The sequence below is a fragment of the Castor canadensis genome, chromosome 1 (assembly GCF_047511655.1).
Source record: "Castor canadensis chromosome 1, mCasCan1.hap1v2, whole genome shotgun sequence".
NCBI classification, from domain to species: domain Eukaryota; kingdom Metazoa; phylum Chordata; class Mammalia; order Rodentia; family Castoridae; genus Castor; species Castor canadensis.
Genome location: NC_133386.1, coordinates 43,953,503 through 43,976,517, shown reverse-complemented (window position 1 = coordinate 43,976,517; position 23,015 = coordinate 43,953,503). Strand labels below are relative to the sequence as shown.

General features: G+C 35.0%; 1 protein-coding gene across 1 annotated transcript in view; it reads right to left on the bottom strand.

Moving 5' to 3' along the window:
- Window positions 1-23,015, bottom strand: part of Man1a1 (mannosidase alpha class 1A member 1) — a 163,699-nt gene that overhangs the window by 98,160 nt on the left and 42,524 nt on the right. Inside the window, exons 4-5 of the mRNA XM_074075530.1 lie at window positions 21,965-22,080; window positions 11,469-11,549 (exon numbers count right to left, since the gene is read on the bottom strand). Coding sequence (XP_073931631.1) covers window positions 11,469-11,549; window positions 21,965-22,080 — 197 coding nt within the window. The remainder of the gene's footprint in view (window positions 1-11,468; window positions 11,550-21,964; window positions 22,081-23,015) is intronic.

The window sequence follows — 23,015 nt, the reverse complement described above, 5'->3', positions numbered from 1 at the left end:
ATGTGTACAACAGCCATTGCCCTGACAGTAATGTAGCCCACTTCATGTGATTTCAAGATCTGGATACCCAGACCTACTGCGTGTACAGTACAGGGAAATTTGAGGCATTTTAGAGTGCTGAACTCTATACATCCTGGGCATTTGAGATTTCTCCTCAATGGCCGTCTCCTCGGAACCATATACCTGTGGATATTAGAAAGCTTCACAAATGAAATCTTAGAGTTACTCTAGAAGGCACCTAGTCCCATAATCATAAAATTATAAACCCAAGCAAATTTTATAGATCAAATAGGAGATGTGAGGCCACATGAATTCATGGGTACCATCTGAGACGCAGCCCAGAAACTCTTCCATGTTTCTCTAAGAGGTCAACTCTCTCTAAAATGACAATTTCAAATTATACACTCATCTCAAATGTTTCTTTCTCCCCGAGTCCCAGCAGACAGCCTTGTCTTGTACTTCTTCAAACAGTTAACAGGAGGCATCAGGTGGTAATTTTTTTTGAATTTTGTATCTATTAAGGAAAGCTTATCCCTACTAAGTGACTATGGTATCCCATGGAGAACTTCAATCTTTGGTCATAACGTTAAGAGCTCTTGGTGTCACAGCTCTGACTGTAATTATATGGTATTGTTCCTACCAAATTATTAGCTACTCACATACATATCTGTCTTCATCTTCACTTTCTTATACTATAGTAGAAGATGGACCCCCTTCCTAAGGCTTGTCTTCTGAATCTTATCCTCTCTCATCTGCTTAAAAAGCCTGAAGTAATTTTATTTCCCTCCACTTCTTCAGTCAAGAATAGTTTGGATTCTATCCTATTACTCTCTCCAAAAGTACTCTTAGCAAAGTCATCTATGACTTCCATAGTGCTATATCCTAAAGATACTTATCAGTCCTAGCAGCAGCATTTGACACACTGTACTTCTCCTTTTAAAATACTATTTTCTCTTTGTTTCTGCAATATCACATTCTACTGGTTTCTCTTCCACTGCTCAGACCATCACATCTTAGTCTCCGAGCTTCTCTTCTCACCAATGCTGAAATGTTAAGGCTCTCCTTTCTCAGTCTATATTGCCCTTGGCAACACCATTTCTGTTTATTCCTTCAATCGTTACTTAGTTGTTGATATTTCTTAAGCTTAGGCCATTAGATGACATCTATCTTCTGTGCTTGACATCCCCACTGTCTGGCTGCTACTCAGTGTCTTGGCTCCAGGCTATCCAAGCTTGATGTCTACCTCTGGAACTTTGCAGGTCTTTAGACAAGTTATTCAATTTTCTATGCCTCTGTTTCTTTCTTCATAAAATGAGGATAAGAATAATATCTATTCTGCTTTGGAGAATTGTTAGGAAATTAATATTTGTCAACAGAGTCTGTTTGTCTTCTTTGTTGTTTCTGCAGCACTAAGCACAGAGCCTCAAAACAGGTATTCAATAAACATCTGCTGATTCACTTAATGAATGAACTTACCAGATGGTAATTATCACAATTCTGGGCCATTTACTACTAGTCCTATTAAAATTTTAATTCCCTGCTGTAGCTATCTCATGATACCCATCTAATGGATACCACAATTTCAAAGAAAAAGAATATGCAAACATATTCCTAGAAAAAAAGCCCAACTTTTGATGAAAACACACACTCCTGGGCAAAAGTCCAGTAAGAGAAATTTGTATCAATATGATGTAGGGGAAAATACTATCTGCAGTATTGGTTTTGACAGTCATTATGAACTATAAAATCATTCAAGACAAACTGAAATATAAACATATTACCTGATCTCTTTCATTAGGTTTTTGTTACACAAGAAGTGACTGACATAGGGAAACTTAAATGAAAGAGAAAGTGGTGGAAGGAAGAACACCGGTTCTTCCATGTCTGATCTACACAATAAGGTGCTGTAGAAGAGTTAGGATCAGCCCTCACAGCAGACAACTGCAGCGGTGGGAAACACTCCTTTTTAAGGGTACTTTATGGCCATAAAGTTTTCAGCTTTACTGCTTGAAATTGGGAAGGCCAGGAGAAAAGCCTATAAAGTACAGGTATTTCTTCAGAGAAGCAGAGCTTTGCAAATAAGGGCTGAAGGAGTAGCATTTTACTTGAAAATTCAGTGAAGGTGTATATTTTGATCAACCTTTTTACTACCTTGGCACTGCTGTACAGAAGAAGGCTCTTTCCAGTGGGGCCAGCTGATTCCAGTGTGGGGAGCCTTGACAAAGTAGCTCTGAAATAACACTAACCCTTATTTTCTCCTGCTTTTGGCAGTAAGGAGGACTCCACAGTTTAACCCAAGTCTGCGGATATCATTGCAGTTATGAACACTGTTCACAATTCTTCACCCAGGATTTGACGCTACTAACTGCATCTCCTCCTCAACATTTAAGTTATAGTGGCCATGGGACTTGCTCTGGCAAATGAAATATGACTTCAGACAGAGATATTAAAAGACAGTGTATGATTTTCTTGGTTCTCTTTTGTCTCCCTTCCTTCTCTCCAAGAAAGCTGCCCATCACTCTGGGCTCTGAAGAGAAGATAATGATGAAGGGAAGACAATGAGACAGAGGTGTGGCAGGATATATTATCAAAACCCACTGAGATTGTGAGGAAGTTGCTGCATCTTAACCAAGGTACACTTTCACTAATCTGAATCTGTAGTTTGCTACTATATGTAAGAAACTGTGCTAAACTAAAAGGATAAAAACAGTTCATTAAGACACAAACAAGTTTTCTCATTTTTCCTTTCCTTTAGGCCTCAAAAACTCACTTGGCAATTAGGTTGAAGGGTAGGAAAACTTCTACCATTTACACATTAGTATGAATAAGTTTTAGAGCTAGAATTTCTAGTGAACTGCAGAACCACTTCATGAATTGTTGAGACAAAATTCTCATGGATAATAAAACTTCTATGCTTTTGAAAATAATTATAAATACAAGATAGAGATTTGTATATAGAGAGAAATATATAAAAAACCTTGCTTAAGGAATAAGTATGACTTGTATAATTCGCTCAGGGGCAATTTCACTTTGACTAAAATGCATGTTATTTCAGAATCAATTCCATAATATTGCTACATTCCTTTTAAAGTACAAATTAAATTTACCAATCATAATGGGATATTCAATGTGTGACAGTTATAACCTGTCAACCATAAAAATTTAATTATAATATAAGCAAAATCACTGTTTTCTAATACATTTTACTAAACTAAACCTTTTCAAATGAAAATATTAGCTATTCTTTTCTCCTTATAAAAATTTCAGTAATGAATGCTAAATAGTAAATTAATATTTAAGGTACATGTAAGGATCAATCTAAATGTCTGCAAAATCATAAGGCTAAACACATTAGTCAAAATAACATAAAGAAAACTCAATAATATCATTTGGATAAATCTAATTAAAATTATTCCTTTCCAAAAAATTATCATAAATGTGCCATTAAATGGTTTGGAAAGTTTTAGCTGGATAGTTTCCTCAAATTAAAGCAAACATGAAGAATCCCTTTCACATTTACTTTTTTATAATTTCCTCTTGGGTTTGTAATTTCAGAAAATGTCCTAACAGTGTCAATTCAATTTAAAAGGTCCACAATAAAAGACCTAGTATATTTAATAATGATTTAATTTAGATAGACTCTTTAGCTCATTGATTTTCAAAACTTTAATCTCTTTCAGAGAACCAACATGCATAGAACAGATAAAAAGGGAGATGTCTGCTGGGGTTGGTGGGCTCGAGGTGGAGGGTAGGTGGAGTCACAATGGCTAATGGGAGTTAGAGACGATGCATATTTTCAGTCACTTCATTACATCCTTTCCTTCCTACTCTCTATCCAAAGCCTTCCAGGTCAGTTGCTTATTCACATTATCAATATACAGGTTTTACTTTAAAAGTCATTGGAAGCTGGCAGAGTGGCCTAAGTAGTAGAGTGCCTACCTAGAAAGCATGAGGTCCTGAGTTCAAGCCTCAGTACTGAAAAAGAAATTAAGTCATTGGAAATATTTTCTGTTGAGATCACAAAAAGCCAAATGAAGAGTTCAGTTAATAATAATTTAGTAAATGTTTTCTAGTGCCAGTCACACAAGGCAAGGGGACACAAAATAGTGAAACTCAATCTTCATTTTTGAATTATGTAAGTTTAATTTGAATAAGGAAGTGAAGAGGTAAGATGACTCACATCACATCACAGCGAACTATATATAACAGCAGCATATGTAGGGAAGTACTTGTATCTCCCAGGCAGGAGGTAGCTTTGTGTAGTTAGGTCAAGGGGGGCCTCTTAAGTGGGGTGGTACCTAGGGTTGAGAGAAATAGAAGGAGTGGAATGGGACAAAAGCCATTCTAAGTAGAAGGAATGTAACTATAAAAAGCACACAGGTATGCTTGGTGTATTTGGCAGAGCATGGGAGGAGAAGACCATTATAGTGAGAGAGGTGTGTGAAGAAGGTTAAAACACAAAATCAGGAAAGCTGGGCTGAGGTCAAAGTATAAAGGATTTGTGGGACAAGTTCAAAAGGCTCAATTTTTATGGTCACAGGTATTAGAAAAAGTTTGTAAGGCTGGAGGAGTGGCTCAAGCTGTAGAGTGCCTGCCCAGAAAAAGTTTGTAAGAAGACTGTGTGGTGTGGTTACTTATTTTTTCATGGATGAACAGAGAAGATGCTGGAAGTATGATGGTCAATCAGGTCAGGTACACATCTCTTAAGTCAGTTTTCTGCGTTTTTGTCCTGGCATACCCAAAACAAAACAAGCCAATAAGAGCATACACTTGTTTTTGTTTTCTTACACTTCTGTTTGTTTTCCTGTTTTGGTTTATGAGAGTTGCATTTTCTCATGAAAACAGAAGCTCTGTGAGACAAGGGATTTGAGGCGATTTTATCCTCAGGTACATCTCAAGGGCAAGAACACTGTCTGACAAATAGCCTGCACTCAGGTGAGGAGATACACGACTTCTCCCAAATTGTGACTTCATCCTTGAACACAACTCTCACAGATTTCTCTGAATCAAAGATCAGCACCACCTTGCTTTGCCAGGGCTGGGATGACTTACAAACACACTTGGGAGAGTCTTCCTATTGAGGGGGCTGCTTAAACTCACCCTCACCAAACTTACATGTCTCTGTGAATAATATGGTTCTTATGGTTATTAAGGTCTTTGGCAGATAATTATCTCAATAAGGATGCTGATGAGAGAGGGACAGAAAGTTTTCTGAGTATAGCTCTTTTCTCATTTTACAATCTATGTTCTCATTTTTATCATTCTCCTTTCTCTTGGTTATTTTCAAAGTTAATTAAACACAGATTTAGCTAAAATTTAACACACACTTTTTTTTTCTTAATATATATCTTTAAAGCTATGTATTTGTCTAGGTACAATTTTGGCAGTTTTCCACAAAATTTAATGTGACACAATTTAGTTGTCTGTTAAACAGTCTGAATTTTATATTATAACATAACATAAATACAATATTATTGCTTTAGATTATAATCTTAAGTAACTATATTGTAGCATAATACAAATATAAAAACAATTTACCTATATTCTATTCACCCCAATATAGCTGCCATTTCAAAGATTATTTTTAAGTTTTCAAAAATTAAATGTGTATATTTCTAATGTTTTATTTTGATTGGTGCCATGATGAATCTATTTTAGTAATAAAATTCTCACTGTAGCATATGAAAAATACTGTAAGAAGTCTAATGACAATCTTTTTTCTTCATTATACCATTGTATCAATCCTTTAAACAATATTGCATAAATTTCTGTTATTTCTTTGTTGCATTGGATTAATATATTTTGATCTTAGAGTATTATGATCATTTTTTCAGTTCTATAACTTGTTTGCATTTATGCCTTTCATTGATATATCTCTGCTTTCTGGATTTTACTTAGTTAGATAATTAAAATAACCTCTATATATTTGAGAGAGCACTATAAATCTGAGGCTAATTTTTACAATTTAGGCAAGATTTGGGAGGGTGCTAAGGTGGATCCAATTGTATTAGTGGATTTTCCTTGTTTATATCAGCTAGCTCTTTGTTTTATGTAAAATTTAGTATGTACACAGGTACTATCTATATGGTTTATTTTATGTTATCAAATTTTAGTGTTCATAAAAATAGAAAAACCAAGTCACTGCTAATTTTTTCTCTTTCTTTGCTCTGGTCGCTAGGAAACCTGAAGACACATTTCTGTCCAAAGCTTAGATGATGAACAAGCTGGCAGAATGCACTGTTATGTGCTAATCTTATCTGCAACTTTAATATGCCTTGATTTTTTCTCTGCTTTTCCACAGCTCTGTTTGCATCACACGGTTTCTGTAAGTCATTTTCAGGTTTTTTTTGCAGGATGAGGCAGGAGACAGATGGATGGTCTGGAAGATGTCTCTCTCTCTAGTGAATTGTGGCAGACAGAACTTGAAAGATAATGATATCCCAGTTTATAGTGGATTTCTAAATTTTGTGATTATTCATCACTAAGAAAACTTTCCAAAACCAATTTCTATACCCACAAACACTCCAAATGTCCAAATTCTATTATGAGAAGCAAAAAGATCTTTCTACCACTAAACTCACATTCTCAAATTCTCTCTCATCTCAAGTCTTGAATGTCATCCTCCTTCATGTTTCCCTCTTGGTAACCTTAAAATTTGGTGATATTAGCTACTTCCCTTATTCAGTAAGTCCTCCTCAACAATCTTTTGTACTGATGTTTAGCAGTGGATAATTTTTAGGGGATCTGGGAGAAAATCCTTTTGCTGCCATCAAAATGAAAGGATATCTTAGCAGGGTGAACTGATCTAATGGAAGAATCCATTCTTTGTGTTTCCTCAGTCATGGATCAGATGTCCTCTACTTTTCTTCACTGAAGGCTAGCTCTTCAGCTCTTCAAATTAGTTCTTCAGCTAATTTGGCTTTCAGGGAGTAGCTATGTTTTTCTAGTTATAAGACTTAACAAATTCCAGCAGAATGTTTTCTTTGAGGAGTAAATGCTCTAGTGTTCTAAACTTGATCTCTTAATATGAGGAATCACTATACTGCTTCCCATAGTGGTTGTATACTTTGCATTCCCACCAGCAGTATATAAGGGTTCCTATTTTGCCACACCCTGGCCAGCATTTGCTGTTGTTGTTGCCCTTAATTATGGCCACTCTAACTGGGGTGAGATGAAATCTAAGTGTTGTTTTGATTTGCATCTCTTTTATAGCCAAGGAAGTTGAACATTTCTTCATTTATTTATTGGCCATTTGTACCTCTTCCTTTGAGAATTCCCTGTTTAATTCATGTGCCCATTTCTTCATTGGGTGTTGATTCTTTGGGGGCTGAGTTTTTTGAGTTCCTTGTAGATTCTGGATATTAGTCCCTTGTCAGATACTGCATACCATAAGATGGGAAGGTAGAAGATATAAGGATGTGTATTGAAAGCTGTTGAAAAACAGGAGGTAGGAGGTAAAGGGGTAAGAGAGAGTATTCCAAGGCATTGAACAGACCAAAGTAAACCACACCCACAGTGGGCATACATTGAGACACCTCTTTGAGATACTCCTTTGAATATCAACTCAAATATTAATTATGAAAACCAGGACTGTAAAACAGGCACAGTGTGGGCTGTGGAGGGATATTAATGGGAGGGGAAGGGTGAAAAAAGGAGACTAAGGTGATGGTATATGATTGATGGACTTCATATACCTATGAAACAGAACTAAAAAACCTCTTACAATTGCTTTAAGTAGGTTGGGGAGGAGACTGAGAGGAAGAGACCATGGAGGCAATGTAAATAATGTACAATATAAGACTAATCGGAATTGTCACTATGAATCTCCCCCCTGTACGATGAATATATCTTAATAAAAATTTTAGAATAATAAAAACTATTGAATAAAGTAGGTTTTCAAAATAAGCAACATTTCATTTTAGGTGTTTTATAAAATTATCAATTTCCATGTGGCTTGGTTTTCCTTCGCCACTCCTAGTATTCACAATACATAGTAGACTTAACATTTTGACACCACAATATTTACTCTCCTCACTCTTCTAACCACATCTTAACTTCCATTCAGGAATAATCTAACTTCCTTAGACTCACTCTCTATCGGATACTGAATTCAAATCCTGTGGAAGACTTCTATCATATCCTTTTGTATTCCTCAGTTCTCCTTCTCCAGGAGCCTTATATTTGAGGAAAGTAAGACATGAATAGAAGAAACACTCTAGGTTTACTAATTTTAATGTCCAAGCTACAGAGATCCTCTGTCGCAACCAGAGATGTTTTTGCTACAGATTGTCATTCAGTCTTCTCTATAATTCAGAGAATAAGCTTCACTATGTCCTATTAAATTCAATTCTGCTCAATATATCTATTGGCTTCTGTTGCAGAACAATATCACATTGTATATTCACATGTGTTCCTTTCTACATGTATCATCTTCTTATTGCCATGCCTTCAGTTTATTTTACTCATTTCTGTTTTGCATTTACAAATTTTCATTACCGTTTTTGCTTTGGCTACTCTTATTCTACAGTATTATTTTCCCCCAAATTGTATGGGAGAAATTTCAACTCAGCATTAGCAGATGTTACAGTTAAAAAACAGGGGGGTTATACTTAATTAAATGTGGAAAGTAAAAGGATAAATAAAATTTAATTAGTTTCCTTTTCTGTGCATTGTGAATTTCTAAGAAAGAATATAGGATATAACCTGTTAGTGTACACAGACATAAAAATTTATCCCACCATATCAAAAGAAACTAGTGAGAACAACATACTTGGGTAACAATGTTCTAGATATTTCTATATTTACTATCTCCATTGAAGATTTTCATTCCTCTTGATCTTATTATAGAGTAATGCAATGTTATATTTTATTCTTAATACTGATCATTCCTATTTAGTATTTGTCTTATCTCCATTCTATCTGTTTGTAATTCTTGTGGTTATTTGAATTTCTTATACAGACTTTGAAAATGTTGAGACTTGATTTTTATGGTACTACAAAATATTTTAACTCGCTAAGACATTTTACATTTTTGAATATGTGTCTGTAACCAAAGTTTACTATAGGTATTTCATCTTTCTACTATTTTTTCGGTAGGTTAGAGTTCCCCTGGCATTCTTGATTATTGTTCATCATTTCTCACTGCAACTTTCCTGCAGCATGTAACATAAATCAGTGGTGCTGCCTCCCTTGCTTCTGCAATACAAATTTTAGAATTTTGAGATTATATCACTGTGGGGCTACATACTTCTGATGGTGATTTATAAGATGTTTTAAAAATACTCCTGAGCCTTGATGATGAAATAAGAATACTAAATTATGGCAGTTTAGCAACTCCTCTGTGAGTTAAGTTAGGAAGACAAATTTCTCTAAACTACCTTAGTAAATTCTTAGATCTACATAAACGTGTGTGGTGCAAAATTTTATTAGGTATCTGAAAGTAAGTTAATAATTTGGCCATGTTGTTTTTCTTCCTATTAAATAACTGGTCATGTTTTCATTGTGATAAATAGCACAGACCTGGGGTAAAATATTGTTTCCTTATCACATTCCTAATAGCCAATTCTCTTGAATGCAATGGAGACATGAAAGGCAACTGTCAGTGTTGAGATGATTAGGAGCAAGAGACAGGAGTTTCAAAACCAATCTAATATTAATCACTTCTCATCTGGCAATACCACTTTGAGAATAAATATATTATATTTGATTTAATATATTACATTAATTATGTATTATATAATTACATATAAATTATATATAATATAATATAATATGACTGATTGTAACTACATTATTCAAAATACAAGAATGCTGGAAACAACCCAAATCTCTAACATTTAGGGAACTGTCAAGAAAAAGTATGCTAAGGAGATGAATCCTTATGAACTGAAAATTCAAATGTATTGTACAGACACAAGGAAAGCATAAAAGAAAGAAGATATCTGAATTAATTTTTTCTCATAAAATTAAAATATAATAAATCTATAATAAAACAACACTTACAGAGTGAAATGGACATAGCAAATATAGTAAAAGGAGTTGTTTGCAATGGAAATACTCTTCACTATCCTTTATTTATTAAAGCTAGTTATATACAGAATGAAAAATACTCTTATAAGGTCTTAAGCAAGTTATTTTAACACAATGAGAGCATCCAGGCATTGGATGCTCAGAAACAAATACTCTAAAAGCAGAAACTTGTTAATTAGAGTAACATTAATTTTAATCATGGCTTTTAAAAAATATAGATTCTTTGGCTTAATTGCTTAGGAATGCTAAACTGAACTGGACAAATTCACTTATTTGGGACTGCAAAAACTGGGGATGGGAAGAAAGACACATAACATACCAGACAGAGGGTCTTATTACCCTGGTTGAGCATGTGATGGAGTTCATAATGAAGAATGGAATTTAACACTTAAGAAAAGATAATGTAAGAGATTACAGAAGCTAGCTGTGCACTTTGAGAACATATATGGTAGACTAAAATGTATGGAGAGAAAACATAAGATTATGAGGGCTATTTTGTTACAATTAAAGAAGTATCTGGAGACAGGAATAAAGTCAAACAGTTTTTCTCATTGAACATTTATTACTCTGCTTAAATCTGTTTGAAGCACAGAATTACATGAAATACTACACCAGCCAAGATCTACTCTTCCCCCGCCAGAATGCTGAGGCTAACACAAATCTGACTGACATGCAATTGAAATACGTGACTGTCCTTCCTTGAAGTCAGCTTTTAGCACTGTCAATATTAAAGGTGAAGTTCATTCCAACAGCTCTTAGTGGACATTTAATGCAATTCATAAAGTTGTCCAAACCCTTTCAAGAAAATAGCATCAGTGTCCTTTATGAGCAGGATCCAAAAATCCTTTCTTAACTTACCCATAAAAGGAGACTAAATTAAAAATTCCTGCTTTGCTCTAAGCAGCAGATAATTAATTAAGCCTCAACTCAGGAAGAAAACAAAGCATTACATGTAGAGACACTGGCCTGTAGAACTATGTACTGGGAAGCTGAAACTCATACCCCACCCCAATTTCATAAGTACTGTAATTTGTATATCATGCTTGCCATGCTTTCTTCCTTCCAAAAAGGTTTTTATTAAGCTAACATTATAGCAACATTAAAATAATTTTTAAAGAAGAAAATTCATGCATAAGCCTGACACTACACTAAACCTCTTTAGTTTGTCCACAGGCATATATTATTTGTAGTTGCAATCACACCCTACATATGATAAAGGAGCTAGGCTTTTTAAAGGCATTACTTAACACTCCCTAACAATACGTTCTGCCAACCTTTCCCAGCTTGCTCATTTAATTAGTACATATCTTGAGAAACTCAATGTAACCTACAGATCCATCAAAACATGAACACTTAATGGGTTCCTCCCAAATATAAAGCACAAAAGGCATATTTTACAAAAAACGTAATTCACATTTGTATACCACTTTTCATTTTACCTCTTCTCCAGACAGATAGTAGGCTGACAGCAGTCCACCAACAAAGCGTATATTTACTTCAAAAACAGAAATCTCAGCATTCTGTGGAAACAAAATTGAAGGAGGTTCAAATATAATGATAGCACACAATTCAGAAAACTACCATTGTGATAAGCTGCACTAAATATTTAAAGCCTGTTGAAATCTTACATGCTTGCCCAGAGAGATTTATACAGAAGGGGGAAAAGTCCTTCCTAAACATAGTGTTAAAATATACTGAAGTAGATAAAAATATTTTCTATTCTTAAAATAAAAATTACAAAAATATTTATAAAATAAAGCTCTTCAATCCCTGTATTCAACAGCAGACATAATACTTGGTATTTTCTGAGCAAATGCAATAGGACCAGGGCATTTTTTTTCTCTTCTGTGTTCTTTGTTTTCTTCATGACTGCTTTTCTTCCAGACTCTACAGTGCTGGCAGTTTAGCATTAGTGTAGCAATCTTTTCATATCATGTTAACGAAGCACAGACAGAATGCAAATAGGAGCTGAAGTTAGGGGTCTTGAGTTCTAACACTGGTTTACAACTTTCTACCTGTGGCTTGGAATGGTCACTCTGAAATGACATTTTGTCATTTCAGTAATGTAGGCTGTATCTTATTAAAACAGTTCTTACATGAATAATAGCCCGCTTTTATTACTATTTATAGTGTACCAAGTACTATTCTAATCTCTACATGATCATGTTTTTAACTCATCACACTGTTCTCATGAATTAGTTACTACTCTTATGTCCATTTTACAGATGGAGAAACAGACGTATAGTGGTTAATGTGACTTTTCAAAGGTCAGACAACTGAAGAATCAGATAGAATCAGGATTTGAACTCGAAGTACTCTGATTTTTTATTTAGAACTTGGCTATTCTGACTTCTACAATGCTTCACACGTTAAGCACCAGGTAGAGCCTGATTGGCCTATGACAACTGAGAAGGTCTTCAAACTCACTGAGTCTACATTTCAGTGGGAAAAAGTATTTCCAGAAAAAAGAAGATACAAATTGTTTTATTCCAACATGATTTCTCTAAAAAGGTATTAGAATCTAATAATCAAAGCTAAATAATTTGTAAGTTAAAAAATGTAAAACATTCCCTGCAAAATAAAGATTATGAAAATAAGTTAGAAGAGAGAATTACTAGGTCAAAATTAGGTAAATATATCATAAAATAACACCATTTGGTGATTTTTGTTTAATTGGACTTCATAATTTATAAGCATGTACCTAATATACTTTGATTAAAAGTATGCTATATAGGTGAAATTTATCTTGCAAGTGTATCACTCTGAACAAAGATTATATAAATTTGGTAAAAGCTTTAGTAGTCTACAAAATTATCGATAAGGAAAAGGGAAGAGAGTCCATTAATTTGATTTGATTCACCCAAGAAATATAGTTAATATGGCTAATAATGAAATCTAATGAATTCATACTCTCATATTCCTCTCAATTTGTACTTAAACTTTTTAGTTTTTACATCTGAGAACAGGTGCCCACATTTCTGCATACTGTAGCCTATTAAGATGATTTTAGGTTCTTATTCTGCCTAGGGGTTCATTACATATGCATTCTTTCTTGCATCTATGAAAATTTTGGATAATCAGGACCTTTCTATAGACATCTGATTAAAAAATTATTGAAAGGTAGAAGACTGAGCCATAACAAATGCCAACAGAAATATATCTTCAGCTAGACGTCAGTCACCTATTGGATGCAGTTATTCAACCAGCTATTGATCCTGTTATGTTGTGTATTCTAGAACCTAAATTCCATTTATCTTGTGCTGTCTGTAAGATACTGAAAGATAACCTTGCAAAGTGCTATGCTGAAGGTCAGTTGCTAAGACTTCGAATTTCATGGATCTAATAGGCTAGGAAGCCAGTCTAGAAAGCAAATCTGGTTTGTTAGTGAATCCATTCAGGTCCCCAGTGATTGCCATGTCCTTGTCTCTGAAACTTGCTCTGAATGTCACAACATCGCCATCAGTAATACTCAACAGTACCATCCTCCTGCATTTGGAAACCAGAACTACATTTGAATTCCCAACACATAATTCTTTCTCCCTCCTTTTTCACAAAGAGAAATTATTTAGGAACTTCAACTTGAGCTCTTTTAAGATTCTAGGTTTACCTATTATCTTTTAGGCCAGAAGATTGAAATTTAGATGCTTTAGGTCATTCTTTATGGATCCTTAGATAAAAAGGACTAAGAAGGCAAAAATTCTCCCATGATAACAAACTAGCTAGCAGACTAGCAGACACTGGCCCTGAGTTAAAAAGATCTGGGATTGAAGGCTGGTTTAGGGACTTCTTGAGAGTGAAATTGCAGTAACTCAGTTATTCATTCTGAGTCTTGATTTTATCATTTCTGAAAAGGGACAATGCATTCCTTAAAATAACGAGAAGTCTATGAATGTGAAGCACTGTGCACAAAACCTGTAAAAAGTAAGGCACTCAACAGACAGTTGTTGCCATTACCACTGTGCATCAGCTCAGCCTAAATAAACCACGGCCTACCTTCCATAGGGTTAGAGCAAAAATCAGAAACTCTAGAATCTTAACATTTATCTTCCATGATCCTCATGGGAGTCTTATTTCTCAATGGCCTAAAATTATTCTCTTGAAGAACCAGGTATGGTGGTGCATGCATATAATCTCACCTACTCAGGAAGCAGAGGAAGGAGGATCAAGGATCAAGGTCAGACTGGGCAAAAGTGAAAGATCCTATTTGAAAAAACAAACAAAAAAAAATGGCTGAGACAGGGCTCAAGTAGTGGAAGTTGAGGCCCTGAGTTCAATTCCTAGCACTGTCAATTTTTTTTTTAAATATAGTATCCTGATTAATTTCTTTGGGAGTTGATATATTTTATATTATATTTGGACTTTCAAAAGGGAATTTCTATAATATGAGAGTCTTAGGCCACTTTCATAAACTTCTGATTTCAATTTCTGTTAAAGTAATCATATTAAATTTAAAAGAATGCATCCCTCCTATCAATATTCATACCGTGTCTTTAAGGGGTGCTAAACGTTTTTCCACTTATCCTAATGACAGAAGAGGGGATGGAGCAGAGAGAGGACAGTATGTAGATGAAACAGTGTTTAACACCAAAATCGTATGTAATTTATCCTAACAATGTAAATTGTGCAGTCTGCTTCATCTGTATTTGCTTTAAAATAAAATTAATGTCCACCTTAAATCTTTTAGTAAGACTGCATTTCAGGAATATGCTCTCCTATGTTCTGTGGCTCCTACTATACATCTTAAGTTGAGTGTCAGTTTGAAAAGTAGATTCAATCCTATCTCTTGTTTAAACTGCATGCACTTGTCAGTTAATGTTACAACTTGTTAGCAAGTGCAAACTGGACATTTCTGGCTAAAGACCTACCCACAAAAAATACGGAAAGTACTCCTTCATTTTGATTTTCTTCAGCAATGACCATGGAGTCAAAGACCATACTTAAGTAGATTCATCTATAAATTTAATAAAATAGGTAGTATGACTAAATTTATACCAAAAATAAGAAGTGAGAAGACATGGAAAAATTACGGTCTGGTTACCAACCTCTATTAGTACATAATACTTGGGTCCCTTAGACTTATATTTTCCACGTAAGTTTGATAGACTCTTAGTATTTCTCTCCTCTGATTTGTGATAGATAGATGTAAAAGTATGAGATGAATTGATAAAGACTGCTAAGATGGAAAAAGTCTAAATTTACAAATTATCTTGTATATTCCCCTGCCTGAAGCCTTAACATCATGTTCCATCTCACTGCTGGAAAAGACTGTGTCCAAATCAATATATTCTGAGCTCACAGATGAAGATTCTAACCCTAAATGGGCAACTGGAAAGTAACCACTTCAAAATCTGTTCCAAAATGGACTCCTGGAAAACCAACCGCCTCTCCGCAGGTAAAACAGCATTTTAAACAACTTAGAGAAACTTCAATTAAATTGCACTTTCTAAGCAACTTATTCACTGAAATTATGCATAAGATGACATATTCTAAAGGATGTCAGTAAGCAAATCAATGGGCTTCACCCAAAAAATAACAAATTTAGGTTTTGGAGCAGATTCAACCAGTTTCCTTTTGCTTGGACAACTACAGATACATGTGCTTCCGTTGTAGAGACAATTTCTTTTTTTGGACCTTCAAGCATTAGAATAAAGCTTGCTCTGAAATTTTATTTAATTGTTATCTTTTTTGAACATCCTACTTGTGAGAGTGGGAAACAAAGGAAGTAGAGAGGGAGTGGTGTGATTATTTTGGATGTCTGAAGCTTGGGTCTTTTCACATGAACACTCGAAAAGGGACCCTGCTTCCAACCTCCCTCTTCCATTCCCAGAGCTTATTCAGGGCTGAGAAGAATGCCCTTCTCCCAATACTGTGGGTCCAGTATTGTCTGTCATCCATTTAAGTGTTCCAACTTTCAAGTGACAATCTTCTCCTTGGCCCTGCCATGGGGTAGAGCATGTCTGGCATAGCAGCTTGACTTATATGCCCTAATCTTGAGTTGAGGAAATGTATACAGAGGAGTCAAAGAGATATCTTTATATCTGATTCTATAAATGAGGTTTTTTTTTTTCTTTTTGGTGCATAGTTTGTTTTGGCAGGAAAAAAACTGTTGCTTTTTTTTTTTTTTTGAGAGAAAGTGGTCTTGCTATGCAACGCAAGCTTGCTTCAAACTCACGATCCTCTAGCCTCCACCTTCTGAGTGCTTAATTGTTGTGTGATGATTCTACATAGCATAACAAATCTGATTGATTTCATTAAATTGAAAAGAATCTTGGAAAAGATTCATCAATATTTAAATTCTACTCTGAACATCTGATTTTCAGGGTGAACCCCAAATATAATATTTTATTTAAAAGGGCAATTCTCTGATCTCTAAAAACATAAACTACTGCTTTACTACCTATTTCTCCAAATTACAAAGCTGGGAATCCCAGGCTCTTACCACACAGGAGAAATAAGCAAGATTTACTCTCAGCTGGCCCATTACATACCAACGCAATGATTGTGGTTAATGACAACTGCTTGACTACAATCCAGTGAGGGAGCTGTGCTCAATAACCACGCTCCACTATGGACATATGTGGTAACTATGCTTTACCTTACTGAGGAATATGTTGGAAACAACACAAGACTTTTCAGGCCATTGATTAAAGATAGGAAATGCCTATAAGGCTTGTTGATATTTAGGATTAACACACACCCTTATCTATGTACTTCTAGTTGTGTGTTGTATTAACACTTGGAGGATTAAGAGTAAGTACAAAACTTCTTTTAACAGATTAAATTGCAATATTTCCCCTTGCTGCCCAGTGTAACCATGTGTTCTAGAAGTCTTTAGTTGCATATTTAAAGAACATGATAAATCTTTGGATTGTTAACAAAGTGCAAGTTCTCTCTACCACAAAGACAGTCAAATAATCACTGTGTCTATGCTTGGGTGGGTTTTGCCATGCAGGTCCAGATAGGCTCTGAAGTAGCAGCCAATCTATCATTAATCATGGTCAGAGAGAACAGTTCCCCTATGGCCAAAACCCAAGTCATCACTCTTGGCAGTTCTCCTTAGTATTAGATGGAAAATACTGAATAACTTCATGCAACAGGATAATTAAGTTAGTTACTGCACCCTCTGGGATGTAATGCCACTCCGAAACACCTTTTTAAGGAATAATGCTAAGACAAAAGTCAGTTCTTTCGTGCTCTGGCACAGAACTCTAAACCCAAGCCAAGCACTCATTCAGGTATGTGGGAAAGATCCACAGTTGCTTCCTGAAGTCAACCTTACATCCTCTGACAGGGACCTTCTTTGTGTAGCCTATTTCCTTGAAATGGAAAGTAGGGTGTCATTCCAAGCAGATAAGCAAACAGTCTGGTTCTTTAAATTAAAAAATGAAAAGTCACTTTTACCACCAGTACCTTTCTTATTCAAAACATACAGTATTCACTACAATTAAAAGACAATCTGGGTACTTGCCAAACTTCACCTGCTAGTTAGAGTCTGAAGAACGCTAATCATCTATCCTTTCTCTTTTTCAAATAAGACATATCACTTTACCTCCATGTAGAAAGATGCAGGTTAAGGATGGCTTATTACATGGCTTCTGCATTTACAGAGAGCTTATATAATAAATCATTATCTGGAGAAAAGTTCTACATATTCTGTATGATTTGTTATTGAAGATCGTTTTCAGTATTTCTCATGTAATGATCTAGTATAGATTTTTTTTTTAAGGTGCCAGTAAGGAAGAAGCAGCTTACTGGCAGCTACAACTGAATTTAGAAATGTCCGCCTAGAAAGTCCTCAATCTCCCCTTATGTTAATGATCTTCCTGCACTGGGAGCCACCACAGATCTGTCCTAGAAGTAGGCTTGGTTAAAAAAAAGGTAGAACAACTATACTTGCAATCTAGATTATATCTAATGAAAAATATGACCGCTTCCTCTGCAGCATGTCAGCTTGCCTTACAGGTGAATCTGCCACTCAGTAGGGAAGTAGGACAAGACAGCTAACTTCTCTTTCATTTCATAAGCATTTATTGAATACCTAATAAATGACAAACTCTAATGAGTACCGTGATATTAAGATTACATGTCTGACCTCACAAGACTCAAATTCTCAGGCTGCCTACATATTTCTCAACTCTTTGCATTTCTGCTCCAAAAACAAAACAAAAAAAACAGGAGTCACTGAGTTCGGTAGACCTGTTTCAAACCATGGCTCTTAATTGCTTAACTGCAGGCAGATTAACCATATTTTCATCCATAAAAGTAGAGAAAATATCACTCACAGCTATTACAAAGATTGAATGGGATAACCAATGAAAGAAAAATCATCTAGCATAACAGGTGGTGTTAGGTACTCATTAAATTGTTTCCTCCTTTTAGAACTAGTCAGCTCTAGTTAGATGTTCTGAGTACTTTTCCTGTTAGTGCAAAAGCTCCATAAGGGTGAGTAACTGGTCCTTAGAAGGTACTTGGTAAATAATTAGTACATGAATGAATGAATAATGCTCTAGAATTATTTTATATTAAAATTAGAAAACTAATCCACAGTCTATTCTTAGCATTTTCTGCAATATATGTGCTGTTACAGATGTTTGATCTGAATATAAAACTCCATTGATGAAACCTTTGTTCCTCCTACTTCAAAAGCATGTTATCTCAGTGATTTATTTTAAGACAGTTGTTAAAGCCATTTGAACTTTGTGTTACCAGGTATGCAAAATCAATCAACTTGCTATGCATTCATGAAAAGAAAGTGAGTTTTAGTTAATGACAGTATGAACCAATGAAAAGCATTTACTTTACACTTCTAAGTGATATACACTGAATATTTTACAAATAAAAAAACAAATTTATTCTTGACTGTGGGATTATTTGTATTTAAGAATACCATAGGATAAAATACACAATAACAGCGTTTTTGCTACAGTTCATATTTATTCTTTCCTTGCCACAAATTTACAGACAGTGACTTATTTATGGATTTTTTTTTTGTTTACAATATCCATGAACTGTCAATTAAAATACTTTCTCAGGAAAAAATGTTAGTTTAGATACAAACAATTACATATCTAAGCTGGAATGATACCACATATTATCCACAAACATGAAATAATTTTCTTCTCTTTTGCTAAGGCTTTTTAAATTTCCCCTTCTTTCACATAAATGGAAAAAAAAATCTTCTCCATTTTTTTTTTTTGAAGAAAAGTCCTGCAGTTCACAAAACAAGCACTTGAATTTCTGGGTAGAAAGGGTGATGAGTATAAGACATTCTCTCATGTGATATATGAAAACTGACTAGAACACAGTAAGGTGAAGAACTTTATAATGCAATGGATTAGAAGAGTAAGTTAATATACCTTTCCTGATTATATGTTACTATTTTTAATATTCAAAGCACTATCATTTGGACATTATTGATTACATATTTTTAAAAGAAATACATGATAAAAAAGGGCTGTAATAAATACACTTTTAGACATCTCACATTAAGCTATAATTTTTAGAAATACATTTTGAAAGGTATAACCAAAGATTATCACTAGCAGTTCTAAAATGTGTATACATCAAACCTCTCAACTAACTGGATAAAATCTTATTAAAAACAAAAATAAAATTTCAGATAAACAAAGAAAACTTTAAAGCTGAATTTATTTATCACATAGGAGGTCAGTGTCTTGCTTTTGTGTCTTCTATATAGACTGATAGCCCCTATTAGATTAGAACTGCTCAGAATAGCATTGGTCATAAAAGCAAAGAATTGCTGCAGTACAGAGGTTTAGGACAAGAATGTTATAATTGTTAGCCCAACCAACCTAAGAATTAGTCTAGTGTTACTAAACTCTACTTTCCTGTCTTTCACGGTCCCCTCATTAGATTTTAAAAGAATCTAGTTATTATTTCTTCACTTTTTGTTGTTGTTGTTTTTGTTCTTCTGTAGTATAGGAAATTCAACCCAGGGCCTCACGTTTGCTAGGCAAGCACTTTACCACCTAAACTACATCCCTAGCCCTTTCATTTGTATTGTTTTTGAGATCAGGTCTCCCCAACTTTGTTGCATCTGGGCCAGAACTCACAATTCTCCTAACTCTGGCCTCCCAAGTGAAGTAGCTGGGATTACAGGAGTGGACTTCAATGATACCTGGCTCCCCCACTCTTACCTGAACAGAGAGGGAGGGGACTGCAGGTTTTCAAAGATAGGTAGCTGAATTTATTTACATTTTAATGTATTTATAATAACAAGAGAGGATAAAACATTGTTAGGAAGGGGGGATGCAGCTCAGAGCCCTTGCCTAGCATGACAAAGCCATACGTTTGATCCCTAGAACATCCACACACATACACAGACACAATAATTATATAAAGAATAAATCTGCTAAAAGAACATTTTTTTAATCATTGCTTTAATTTTGCAAATTTATTTCTATCAGTAATATCAAAATTATTACAGGTCATTCCAATCCTATAGCTCTATAAACTTGAGCAAATCACTAGCTCCTTGCACCTATTTTCTCATGTTTAAAACAAGAGTACTTACGTTGATCTCCAAGATCCCTTTGTATTGGAATATTATTTCCTTTATGTTCTAGATTCAATTATCAGGCAAATTAAACATAGACTCACCTGCCTATTCATAAGGCCTCCTAAATGTGATATACACAGCAATCAATTAGAGGTCTAGGAACAAACTATCAAAACTTTAAATTTATATGTTTTTAATCCAACACAATGGGAGAAAACAAGAGCTTTCCTAATCTTTAATACTCTGACCGAGTCTTGTGTTCTCTCCTGGTCTGTGAGGGAACAAGTATGTCACAATGCAGAGTGAGTATGCTATGGGGATTTATAGATATTATTGAATGCTTACTAGATAAGATAATTGGCTTACAAGAATTTCTGCAAAGTAACCTCAGATTAAAAATAAACCAATAATGCAGCTGTAAGTAATAACTAAAAACTGAAAAAGAGCAACATGCTTTCTTTCTTAAAATAAGTTCTTTGCCAACAGCACGATGAGGTAAGACGACGACTGTGGAGTCAGGTCTGAGAAGGCACAGTCCCCCTCACCCAGAACTGCAGGTTCTAGAGCACTCACTGTCCTTAATGATGCACTTGCTCTCAGAGGGCTGGAGCTTCAGGTATTTGCTAAGAATGACTACACGTGTACAAAACATTCAAAATAGGTCACATATGTACACATATCTCTGTACATCTAATTTTTTACTGGAAGGGGTATATGACCCATGAGGTTTGAAGCTTTATTTATTGGGACCACGCACAGTGCAAAATATAAGCCTTGAGCCACAAAGACCTGTTAGAATCATAGCTCCAACACACAGCTCACCCTGGTCTACAATAAGCCTCTGAGGCTTCAATTTCTCATCCGTAAACAAGTGAAAAATAACACCCATCTCATAGGGTTGTTGTTGAACAAGAGTACTTGACACATGTAGGCTTTGATAAATACTTATTTCTTGCTCTGTGTGGTGGCACAAGTTTCTAATCCTAGCACTCAGGAGGATGAAGCAGGAGAATGACAAGTTCAAGGCCAGCCTGGGCTTCACAGTGAGATTCTGTCTCAAAATAATAAAATAAAGCTGGATACTGGTGCCTCATGCCTATAATCCTAGCTACTGGGGAGGGGGAGATCAGAGGATCGTGGTTTGAAGCCAGCCCACACAAACAGTTTGTAAGACCCTATCTCAAAAGTACCTAACACAAAAAAGGGCTGGTGGAGTGACTCAAGTGGTAGAGTGCTTGCCTAGCATGTGTGAGACCCTGAGTTCAAACCCCAGTACCACCAAAAAAAAAAAAATATATATATATACACACATATAATATGTTTCTACTAAAATACATTACAGTAATCTGTTCTAAAACAGAATGTATCCAGTTAACTAAGATTTAAGGACTGAATTATCAACTTTTATTAACTTACCACATTAAAATCTAAATTTTCTTCAACCCACGACTTTGCTTGTTGAAATTCATCTTTCATTCCCATAATAAAAAGCGTATCCAGGGCATCTACTATAGTTGCTCCTTTGATGTTACCTGAAAAAATTTATCCAACAATATACGTTTGACACATACATACATGTAAATTGACCATGCTGAAGCAAGAGAGAGGGTAATTCTCAATTTACTAATAAGTACTGAACACTCTTAAATTCTTTCAGTGAAAGTAAATACAAAAATGTATACAAACAAAACTAAGATTATCACAGACTAGAGGATGATATACTAATCTTTAATGTTTCTTCTGAGTTGTAAAAAGTAAACCACTTAGAAATTTCATTTGTTATTCTGTTCTCTAGCAAGAAAATAAGTCTAAAATGAAGAAGCAACACACATATTAATTTTAATGTAATTACACTGAAGTGTACCTGCACAAAACTGTCTAAATATAACTGCTAGATCTAAAGTGCTTAGTGACAGCTCTAAGAAACTGTTGTAGTCGTTGCTCCTTATCTATAAGCAATGCGTTCTGAGAACCCCAGTGGATGTCTAACAGCAGATCATACTGAACTCCATTTATACTATGTTTTTACTGAACACACAAACTTAATGGCTTTCCATCTTAGCTAAGCATTTGCACACTGTCACTGTAACTTTTGCAGTTTGAAGTGCAACACCAAAACTAGCACGAATTCCTTTTTCCTTCTTCACTATTTCATGGGTAGAAGACTCATTCTTACTGTAAACCTTAGCAACCTCAGCATGTGATTTTTTTTCCCTCCCTTTCCTTATTAAGTTGAGCAGTTCACATTTTCACTTTTAAAGAAAGTAGCTTTATGGCTTCTCCTTGTAATATTTGAACTTCCAGCATCATTACTCTTGCACTTTGCTGACATTATTAACCAAGATATGGGTTAGTTAACACAACCCATAACTACAATACCAGGACAGGTGAACCAAGTTGGCTACTTAGTTACTAACTACCGGGTAATGTATACAGTGTGGATTCTGTGAAGACTCACATCCAGGGA